This window comes from Stegodyphus dumicola, chromosome 6 (assembly GCF_044657685.1).
Source record: "Stegodyphus dumicola isolate Sdum_Otavi_A_Nest chromosome 6, ASM4465768v1".
Classification (NCBI taxonomy): Eukaryota; Metazoa; Arthropoda; class Arachnida; order Araneae; family Eresidae; genus Stegodyphus; species Stegodyphus dumicola.
Window position 1 is genome coordinate 74125873 of NC_140773.1, and position 12258 is coordinate 74138130.

The window sequence follows — 12258 nt, forward strand, 5'->3', positions numbered from 1 at the left end:
TACAGCACTTGCTTCATATGAAACTTTTGATTTTTGAATTACATTTAATGATATAATTCTGTATTAATGTATCTCTTTCATTGTGAGAGCTCTAGGAAGAATTTGTGTACGTCAGAATATTTACAACTACAGATAATAGCACAAACTTCAGACCGAAAATTTAATTTTGTAGATAAATATAAACCTGCAAATGACAAATTCCAAATAACAGCACTTCCTCATATGGATTATTATTATAGTGTTTATATGTTAAACTGTTGTTTTTATGAGTAAGAAAATATGCAAAGTTTTCTTTTTTTGTTTTTTGTTTTTCAGTATTAGTTATATTTAGCAATTTTAAATACTAAATGAATGAATATTTACTTTTACAGTAATGTTACCAGAATTTCATTTAATTTTTTTTTATCTATAAGAAAGATGTCTAAAATTTTAACGTTATCATTAATCTAAATAGCTGCTTACTTCTTATTCAGTAAAACTGATGATTAATGAAAAAGGAATCACAATAATTCAATAAATAAACAAAATGTAAAATTACATTTAAATAAACAGTTAACAAAACACAAATGCTTATTACTTACTTCCAAAATTTGGTCACCTGGCCTTAAGCGACCATCTAATGCAGCTGCACCATCAGGATATACTTCATGAATTATTACAGCACCCTATAAAGAGAAAAGTTAAAAGAATCATAAAAAACTTTAAGATAATAAAAGCAAGCATGCAGTGGTAATGTCCTGCAATAAAAATATAATATTTTTTGTAAAAGTAAAAATATATTCATATTTCTTTAATTAAAAACTATCTCACAAAACTACTTTTATTAATAAAAGATAAAAATTTAAAATTCCCAGAAAAATGAAACATAATTATTGTTTCTTGTTAACTGCAAATTCTGCAGAATTCTGCAGGAAAAATTCTGCAGGATTTAATTTTCTAAAAATTTTTCAACATTGATGAAATTCAGTGCTTATAAATAATAAAAATGCAGAATAAAGTATTTCACTTATGAGTTTATTTAACTACAAATTTTTACTATCCTACACAAATATAATTAAAGTGAAATTGCATTTAAATAAATAAAAACCTCAAATGTATTTTATATTTACTTTCTTTCAGAACTTAGATTATATAATTGATAAGAATATAACTACACGAATGAAATGTAGTGGAGTACAACGTAATGTATACTATGCTTTGGACCGCATTGAATTATTTTAAACTCATTTTCAATTTTTACAGCTAGCTGAATTTAAATATTATGCCCACTTCTTTAAATTAACAGGTTAAATATAACATGCCTTTACTATGATTGAGATAGAGATGAAATCTCAGTTTAGAATAATTTATTCCGCTTCAGTTATAAACATCAAACATAACACATTTAAAAAAAATATAGAAAATAAATGCAAATAACAATTAAGATTTAAATCACAATGGATTAAATCTCATATTAAAATGCATAAAAACTGGAAAACAAAGTAAATTAAGATAATATAAATCACAGCAAATCTAAAGCATTAATTATAATACCTAAAGCAATAATTATAACAACAATTGTATTTCAAGAACTTTAAAAAATAATAAAATATTGTAATTAATAATTAGTTAATATAATTGATATAAAAATTTGCTATAATTTATTGCACACACTGTAAAGAGAATACCTTCTATTGCACAATAAAATGCTTTTATTTAAAATACTAATTACACAATACTGTTTATTTGGCAACATGATACAATGTGTTTCTGATGCTGCAAAATGCTGAACTAAGAAAATTTTTAAAGAATATTGAAGTATCTTCTCAAGCTCTGTTAATGTATTTCCTAATTTGATATCAATATCATTAACCATTTCAATGACTTAAATTAAAAAAACAATAATGGAAAACAGAATTTGCATACACCAATGTCCAGAAAAATTGCAAACATGAAAACAGCATACTGAATTACAATAAAATTTGAATGCATGTGAAAGTGAACTCTCTCTCAAATTTTCCAAAAGTTAAGATGACACAAGAGTCTACATCCTACCATGAAAAACTACAACCAAGAATATCCTCTAATACTAATGCAGTGTTAGCATGATATTAGAAGGTTATACTGATTGTTAAAAATACACAGTACAAAGTCCTACATCCTACCATGAAAAACTACAACCAAGAATATCCTCTAATACTAATGCAGTGTTAGCATGATATTAGAAGGTTATACTGATTGTTAAACATATACAGTACAAAGTCCGAGATTCAGATTAATTGGGAGTTCGGCAATTCCGGATATTAGATCATCAGTTTTGTATGATGACATGTAGAAATTAAAGGATTTCGCCATCCATTAGTTGACTAATGATTGGGCTTTATCATTACAATGGAAAACTTCTGTTATATCAGTGTTCTATTATATTATTATCACTTCTCCACATTTCTTTACAAAAGGTGAAATTTTACATTAACTGGAAAATTTAACTTTTGCCGATATTTCAAAGTTGCTGATATTTCAAAACCTTCAAATTTGCAGCTATCACCATAAAGCTTAGTAATTGTCCGTTATACAGCGTGATGTATTAAGAGATTGGTGACTAAATACATTGTTCTACTAAATTTTGTCTCGTTTCTATCGCACATTTATGAGGTAAAAAATGAATAATTTTTAGCTTAGTTATTTATTATACTTAATCTTATTCCCTGCTCATTTTTAAAGTTTATCTAAGCCCAAAATAAATAAATTCCCACATATACTTGAGGCATATCCAGGGAAAGGACTAGACACTTTGTTCCCCAGTGCAGTTTGTATGGGTACCAAATTCTGCTGGCAAGCACCTCCTTAAATTCTAAAAATTTTTCCATCCCTAAATTTTGCATCTTAGTGCACCCCTAAATTCTAAAGATTTGCCACCTCTGAATTTTGTTGTGCTTCTTTAAGTTCTATAAATTTTGTCTTTCCTAAATTCTGCTGTGGCAACGATCTGGGGCTTATCTGATTAATAAATCAGTTATATTCAGTTCAAACAGCTCTAAATGTAATATTTTCACCTGTCAGTATCATTTACAAACTTTCATGGGGAAAAAATCTCTTAAATTTCTTCTCATCAACACATAGCATTCTACAACGCAGTTAGCTAAAAAGTTACCATAATCTTTGCCATTTAATAAATAGTATTTGAAAAAACAAAATGTACAGACATCACTACATGAGTCATTACTCAAGCTACCATGTTTCGACAGTTATGGAGCGATGAAAACAAATACTAATAAATAATGATGCACCCAGTTAGTGTCAGGGAAATAAATTATTCAGTATGTATAAAATCAATGATGCTTCAATGTAGAATTTGTGGTTTAAGATGCATGAGAAGAGAAAAGTAAGAGCCAAATCATTATCATACAGATTTATGTTAATAAATGATTGTTTATTCAGTATGGAGGTATTTTATTTAGTGCTAAAGGGAAATTAAAAATCAGGATTCTTCACATATTTTGTTATAAAAATATATTAAATGTACAAGTGCAAAGCATACACACATGGGTTTTTGTGATCTGGAGGTTCGAATTTTAGATCATTCTGAGTATTGGATGTCTGGTTTTCAGATTTTGTACTGCATTATTTTTAAATCAAAGAACTGACGAAAAAGGAGTTAAATTTGCCTTTTAGAATCTCCATGAATAAAGTAATCCTAGAAGAGGCTTTCATGTATACTGAATCAACAGTTAACTTCTGTGAAATTAGCCAAAATGTAAAATTAGCCTTTCTGCCATTCCCTACCAAATAAAAAATACTTCAGATTTGCATAGATTAAAATCTAAGAAAATTTAGTGTTCTCGTCTAATTTTAAAATTAACTCATGGCTGTCTAACTTTCTGAATTCCATTCATGATAAAGATGTGTGGCAGGCTACGAAACCCAACAAAAATATACCATGAGTTGGGCACAGAATTTAGTATTAATTAACAACTACAATATAAGCATATTATGTCTGATAAAATTAGATTCTGTTTCTTTGTGACAAATGGAAGAAAATGCAATAAAATTTCTGAGAAACAGAGAATTTTTCTGTAAAATACATAAAGGGAACAATGAGGATACATACGTGTTTGGTAAATGGGCAGTACTGCTATGGTGGCACAATACTGAGTCTCTGACTTTTTTTAAAGCAAAAACAAATTGCTGTGTACTTAGGAAGAAGAAATTACAGAAAGATTTGGTGAAGGATATAAGTGTTTTATTTTTTTAATGTATCATGTAATAATTAAAATTTCTATTCTAAATTGCTAAAGTACATTTTATTTTCCTGCGTTGACAACTGATAAATAGTGATAGTTTGGGAATTTTTCTAAAACAAATTCATGAAAACCACCAACTTGCACCTAATTAGTAACTTTTACCTTTTTGTATGTAAAAAATTGCCAAATTGTGCCAAAGTGGTTTGTGTTAATATGCAAGTACCAGACCAAGAATGCTTGTAAAGCACTGAAATTTAGTAGACACAATTTATAAAATTCCACTTAAAATGATTTTTTTTAACAATGCATATCTGTGCATTGTATTTGAAAGCTTACAAGTAAGTTGAACTGAACGTGTAAACTGAATGTAAAGCAAAAAATACAGTGAAAAGTAACTGATGTTTTTAGAAATTTTAAAAGGTAAATTTTGAAAGTATGTGGCATAAAGCCACATATTGTTTGTTTTTCACATAAATTTACCCAAAATGAATTTTACAATGAATAAAGCTGTCGCTCTTAATGTGAGATAGCCATGGCAGTATTTTAACTTCAAACACTTTCTTCAAAACATAACACTTATTAGTTGCTTATGGCCTTACAGCCAAAGTTCAGTTCATTTAACAAAACATTCACAGTCACTAAAAATCGTTTAACCAAATCTTATTTTCAAATTTAATATGCCATACATTTCAATCTTTTGTTGAATTTTCATTATACAGTGTGAACCACATATAAAATCTGAGCTGGACATCTGGTGAGTTAAAAATAAATTATTGCCATGAATAATTTGATCTGGGATTTTCTACTAGTAAAGGACTGGGAAGACAATTGCTTACACCATATGATATTAGAAGATCATCAGATAATGGCATAATCATTAACCTTATGCTAGACCTCTAATAAACATCCGATATAATCTCTAGTTATTGCTTATTATCAATTATCTCTAAGCTCAAGCTGACTATTATGATTTTTACATGATTTACATAATTAGCTTCAACTAAGAGAAAATACAGTGCATCCAATGCAGACACACTAGGCAGCAGAATTTAGGAAAGGCAAAAATCTTCGGATTTAATGAAGTACTCATCCACAAAATTTATAGGTAGCAAAATTTTTTGAATTTACAGAGGCACCAGGCAGCAGAATTTAGGACTCATAGGGATTATACTAAATGGCAAAATAGCAAGTGCTAGTCTTGGGTAAAGAACAGAGATCCTAGCATAAACAACATAATAGTTTATTAGTTACAGGAAACAGATTGTGATTCTGCATAATCTTTGTGTTGAAATAAGATGATGCACTTTCATTTTAGAAAAACACACAGCAAGACATGAGGTATTACTAAATGAAATGATATTGTCTTTTAATTTTTTTAGTCTAATCAAGGTGGCACCATGTTTTATGGGTATCCTTTCAGCTCATTTATAGACATGACATAGAGGTATGTGCCTCATGTTTACTAATCAGTATCATGTATATGCACAAAGTTACTTTTGTTTAAGGTGAATATGTTTGATATAAAGTAATATGCTTCATGTTTGACCTACCTTTCCTATCAAATTTTCATTCTTAATGCTTTATGTTCATAATTAACTACATTTTACTTTGTCACCTTGATAATGAAGCAATCAACGGCTCATAGAAGATGAAATTTTTCTGAACAGCTTATTAATTTATATATATGTGTGTGTCAACCAATGCCTTATAGAAGATGAAATTTTTCTGAACAGTTCATGAATTTATATATTTGTGTGTGTCTATACATGTGTGTATGTGCTTATATGCAGATACAGACAGACATCATATACCTATATTTCACAAATAAACATATCCTATGCCTGTAATTAAAAAATTAACAATCAGCAATAGTATTGCAACTCCCCCCCCCAAAAAATAAGGATTCATAACAAAGATTGAGGAAACTGCTTTCATTGAAAAGCTTAACTAAAGCATGAGAATTAATAGCTAATAAACAAGAATGAAATAAAAGAAAGTGACCAGATCACAAGCAAAATAAAATATAGTTAATTCTTTTTTAATAATTTCTCTTTCTCTGTAAAACAAATTATATAAACCCACTGTAACTATTCATTTAGCTTACAGATAAAAACCACAATTCTGGAAAATCTTTGCTTAAGAAAATGTAATAATATGGAAAACTTCAGAAAGCTTTTTGAAAAATGACTTATAACTTTTGCATAATAATTCTTTTCTTTTATATGCATGCCTTATTTTGGCAATCAATAACACACAGGAAGAAAAAAAAAAAAAAAACAGTCTTAGTATGCTAATACATAAATTTTCATTGTGCATATTTTTCCATAACAAAGGCAAATCATATATATATATATGTATATATATGTATATACATTCAAAAATCGTTAATCCGGACTCGTCGGGACTTCGGCGATTCCGGATTATTGATTTTTCCGGATTATAGATCATCAGTTTAAATCTGGTAAGATGGCATGCAGAAATTATAAAATGAAAAATATGAAACTGTAATTTATGAAATAAAGAGCAATTATGATCTAAAGGTTATCAAAATTTACAAAAAAAAGCTTAATATTTATTTGTTTACTTTATTAAACATTTCTTCCAATGTAAGTTGCTTCGTTTTATGTGCTAATACTTTCTCTTTAATTCTATAAACAGACATAATTTCTTCTTCAGTTACAAAATTCCGCTGTTCAAGTCCTATAATTGCTGTGTCAAGAATATCGACTAATTTGTCAATCGAAATTTTTTCACTTTCAATAACCTCTGTGTCACTTTCTTTACTATCCGAAGTGAATTATAATGACGAGGAACTTGATTTAAATCATATCAAAGACCGAGTGCATCGAGATGAAATACTACATTTAGTAAATAATTATAAGCCAAATAAAATAAAAACATCTGCCCTGAAGATAAGGATAGCGCTGACAGATCAACTTCCAATTCATTGCACGCCGCGACATCCCCCCCCCTCGCCGCAGAGCAGCATGAAATTGATAAACAGATTTTGGAATGGTTAGATAAACAAAGGATATGCCTTTATCCATTTTTTGCAGCAATTCCACTTTTTGTTTAATGGACTTCGAAACATACTTTCACTTTGTAGATCCTTTACATATTAGTAAATACATATCAGAAATTCTATTTGACATAATCGAAAGTTCAAACTTACTTTTATAAAATTGCTTTAACAGTCTGCAAAAAATAATAAGCAGGATCCAATTTGAAGTTTAAGGAACAACGCAATCTGCAACATTAACTGAATTAGATAATTTTAGCTTAGCTTATACCGTCCGTTATACATTAAACACGCATGCGCACACGTATATTCACAGCCGTAAAGGTTTACGCGCAAGCGTAAACGCCTATGCGCATGTGTTCCGGATTATGGGTGTCCAAATTAACGACTTTTGACTGTATATATATATATATATATATATATGTTTTTATGAAAATATCTAGATATTTCTATCTTCACAGATACTAAAATAAAAGCTGACTAATCTACCTATTTATATGTGGGCGAATATATCTATTAGATGCCCCACATATTGAAGTGAAGACTTAATTTGAAGTGCAAAGAACACTTAATTTGGTACAGTAAATCTTTAAATATTTACAATCATGCATTAGTCATTGATATTCATGAAAGTATTAAATGGAATTTAATAAGTAATGCATGCTTTCAATGACAGTTATTAAAAACCATTTCATATTTATTTACTGATTTTTACTTATTGTTATACCTTCTGAAATATGTATATATGTATCAATAAAACGTTGTTTAAAGGAAAAAAAAAATTACTTAAAGTAATGATATTTTTTGCAGTTGAAGTTTTAAGTAGAAATTAGGATATCATGCTAAATATATATAAAATAATCCAATTTTTGAGCATGCAAATAAACCATTAGCTGGTAACAGACGCATTACTTAGTTTCAATAGTTTCTTGTTTACATGGTAATTCTGAGCAAAATAGGTCACACAAGTTACTCCTTAAATGCTCTTGCTCATGATAATCAATGTGAAATTCATTGTCTTTGGAAATAAAAAAAAGTACTATTTACTGGATAAAACAGCAGTTATGGTTCAATGCATGTAATATGTTTTTTTATTATTGCTCTAAAATTCACGATCAACTATTTCTCAACCAGAAAAAGAAATACAGGTCACAGAAATATACTACTCACAAGAGGTGTGTCGGAACCTCCAACAATGCTAAGGCCAAGACCAATTCTATCCTTCGTAATTTCAATCAGTGTTTCTCTCCCAGGTCTGATATCACATTTCTTGGGGTCGAGTGGTGGCTCACTGTCCTCTTGAAAAGATAAAGTATTGTTGCCATTGGCATCTTCAGTTTTAGCAACGGATAATGATGATGTCTCATTAACAGTTACTGTGGTGGGTGTTACAGATGAAACAGAATTTGTTACTGCATTTGAGGTTATGGTGGAACTTATTGCATTGCTAGGAGCTGGTTTGCCCATAAGATGTATGGGTTTGGGAGGTAGCAGAGGTGGAGGACCTGAAACAAATAAATTAAATATAAATAGCATGCTTAATTAAAGACTAAATACGATTGGATTATTTTAAAGCATTAATAAAAAGGACATATTTAAATTTTGCTGTGTTAAATGTAAAATTCATGATAATATAACACTAATCCCTGACACAGTTTTGAAATGATATAAAGCACAGCTAATGATTGAGGTAAAAATTATGTGAAATTTAAAGCTCTTCGCTATTAGCAATACAGTCAAAAGTTGTTAATCCGGACTCGTCGGGACTTCGGCGATTCCGGATTATCGATTTTTCCGGATTATAGATAATCAGTTTAAATATGGTAAGATGGCATGCAGAAATTATAAAATTAAAAATATGAAACCGTAATTTATGAAATAAAGAACAAAAATTACAAAAAAAAAAAAAACTTAATATTTATTTGTTTACTTTATTAAACATTTCCTTCAATGTAAGTTGTTTAGGTTGCTTCATTTTTTATGTGATAATACTTTCTCTTTAATTTTATAAACAGACATAATTTCTTGTTCAGTTACAAAGTTCCGCTGTTCAAGTCCTATAATTGCTGTGTCGAGAATACCGACTAATTTGTCAATCAAAATTTTTTCATTTTCAATAAATTCCGTGTCACTATCTTCGCTATCAGAAGCGAATTATAATGACGAGGATGATTTAAATCATATCAAAGACGGAGTATATCGAGATGAAATACTACATTTAGTAAGGAATTATAAGCCAAATAAAATAAAAACATCTGCCCTGAAGATAAGGATAGTGCTGACAGATCAACTTCCAATTCATTGCACGCTGCGACATCCCCCCCCCCACCGCAGAGCAGTGTGAAATTGATAAACAGATTTTGGAATGGTTAGATAAACAAAGGATATGCCTTTATCCATTTTTTGCAGCAATTCCACTTTTTGTTTAATGGACTTCGAAAAATACTTTCACTTTGTAGATCCTTTACATATTAGTAAATACATATCAGAAATTTTATTTGACATAATCGAAAGTTTCAGCTTACTTTTATAAAATTGCTCTAACAGTATGCAAAAAATAATAAGCCGGATCCAATTCAAAGATTAAGGAACAATGCAATCTGCAACATTAACTGAATTAGATAATTTTAGCTTAGGTTATACCGTCCTTTATACATTAAATGTGCATTCGTAAACGTATTTTGCACATGCGTACACGCATATTCGCAGCCCTAAAGGTCTTATGTGTCAACGCAACGCATGCGCAGAAAGTTTGTAGCTTTGAGGCCCGGATTATAGATCATTCCGGATTATGGGTGTCCGGATTAACGACTTTTGACTGTATAAAGATTGCATTTATAATTATTAATATACACATTACATATATTCCTTTATTATAATTATTAATATACACATTACACATGGACTTATAGGGATAAAAGTACCTAACTGCTGAATTCACAATGTTTCAATATAGATTCGAAATTCAGAAGGACATGCTGGATATATGGGCATTTTTATGATTTTCCTACTCTATAATTTAAATATATAAGAAGTCTCTCATGAAAGGTACTTTTCTTGAGAAAAATATTATTTGCAGTGTCTTATTGCAGTTAACTAAATAAGCAAATCAATATCTCGCATATATATTCTCGGCCAGGGATTCTTAAACTTATTTCTGTCACGACCCCTTTTTATCACTGAGATTTTTTTCACAACACCATGATATTTACGAAAATTTTGGGGACCTCATAAGCATTGCACAAATCTGACACATGCACACACATGAGAAAAACTGTCAATTTTTTCACTTGTACTATTGCAGTTTTAGGTCATTAATTTTAATTTCTAGTTTTAAGACATAGAACAATGTAAAAATTTTAAATAAGTAACAGATGAAATGACAGCATCACATGCAAGGCAAGTAAAATGAATGTTTATCTTATAAAAAGAATGCATCGGAACATTTTCATTTTTTTCTTTGTCTGTATTGTCTTATCTTTATCTATTTAAACATACATTGTGTAAAAATATTATAATAAGTTAAAGAAATATCAAAACTGCTAAAATTTTTGGCAATCCCCTGCTGCAGGCCCTGTGGACCCATGGGGGTCGCAACCCACAGTTTAAGAAACTTTGTTTTAGGTAATATACGACACAAGTATAGAGTAAGCACAAAAATCTGCCTTTATTAAGCAATTAAAGATAGTATTATTGCCTTTAATAATCTATGATTTATTTTACTGACTTAAGTACTTCCCAAAATATTATTATCTTTTTTTTTTTTTTTTTTTTTTTTTTTGGTGTGTGTGTGTGTGGGGGGGGGGTAAATAGCAAAATGAAAAGTTAGATTTGTATTCTGCTTAAGTAAAGCAATGGTATTAGTCTCAATATTGTACACAGTGCATCTACAACATCTTAGATCTGAATTTTTTCAGTTAATCGCACTGAAGTTACCCTTTAATAACTACAAGTAAATAACAAAATGACATAACATATGCATAAATCATAGAAATTTTGCTTTAACTCCAAAAACATTAATTTAAAGATCCTGAGTAAAAGTTGTCCTAACACGATTTCTCATGGGTAACAAGTAGAGATATAGGTTCAAGAGATATATAGGTTTAAGAGAAAAGCAGGTAAAAAGTGATATCCTCTTACCATTTAATTCTTAAAATGTCACATGATTGTTTCATTTATAAATTCAGTTTTTAAAATGTGTAAATATACTGTGTGTGCTTCTATTTGTTAATAAATTATAATGAAGAATGAGAACAAGTTATTACAGTAATTTCCCTGATCTGTGCATAGGCAAAAAATATTAAAGATTTTAGAGCAGTTCTAAGAATAAACAGCTACATAAAATATAAAGAAAGATAAAATACTCACAAAGGCATTATAGCATGCAAGCTGTTGCCAGCAGAGGCTGGTTGCACAGAAAGCATGCGAATGAAAGATGATTTTGTAGTTATACAAAATATCAGAAAATCAGCAAACAGAAAAGAATATTATCACTATATATACAAGCAAATGCTTAGTTGATTTAGTCATTTAGATGAAGGAAAAAAATAATTATGCATTTGCAAGAAATAAAAAGCATATGACTTGAAGAATATTGAAGAATTTCAAGCATTTTAGTATTTTTCTTACACTCTGAGACTTCCACAAAATAGCACTAGCTTTAGAAAGAAAAGTGTGAAATATAGAGCAGCAGAATGTTTCTTAAAATTTTACTGCAATTTAAATATTTATCATCTTAAATGTGCAGTGGTATACTTTTAATGAATATTTTTTTAACAACAGAATACTTTAATATACTGTCTACCAATAAGTATTCGGACACCTGTGACTAAAAAGCAAAACACAGTCTATTACATATTCAACAGCTGGTAGAATCTCCACAAGTGACAATCACAACCTTAACCTTCCAGGGTATGCTTTCCACAAGATCTTGTATGATGGCTATTGGTATTTTCTTCCATGGCTTGGGGAAGATATGTAAGTTCCTTACATGGATGTTTATTGCACTTTAATTGG

The 12258-nt window shown here is 29.4% G+C and overlaps 1 protein-coding gene across 11 annotated transcripts in view; it reads right to left on the bottom strand.

Moving 5' to 3' along the window:
• Positions 1-12258, bottom strand: part of LOC118192223 (multiple PDZ domain protein-like) — a 1451385-nt gene that overhangs the window by 36818 nt on the left and 1402309 nt on the right. For 10 of the 11 annotated variants that reach the window (XM_085818535.1, XM_085818539.1, XM_085818542.1 and 7 more), the window contains 2 exons: positions 8413-8747; positions 582-665 (listed from right to left, as the gene is read on the bottom strand). In XM_085818535.1, the coding sequence (XP_085674661.1) occupies positions 582-665; positions 8413-8747 (419 nt within the window). The remainder of the gene's footprint in view (positions 1-581; positions 666-8412; positions 8748-12258) is intronic. The other variant, XM_085818540.1, reaches the window with a different exon arrangement.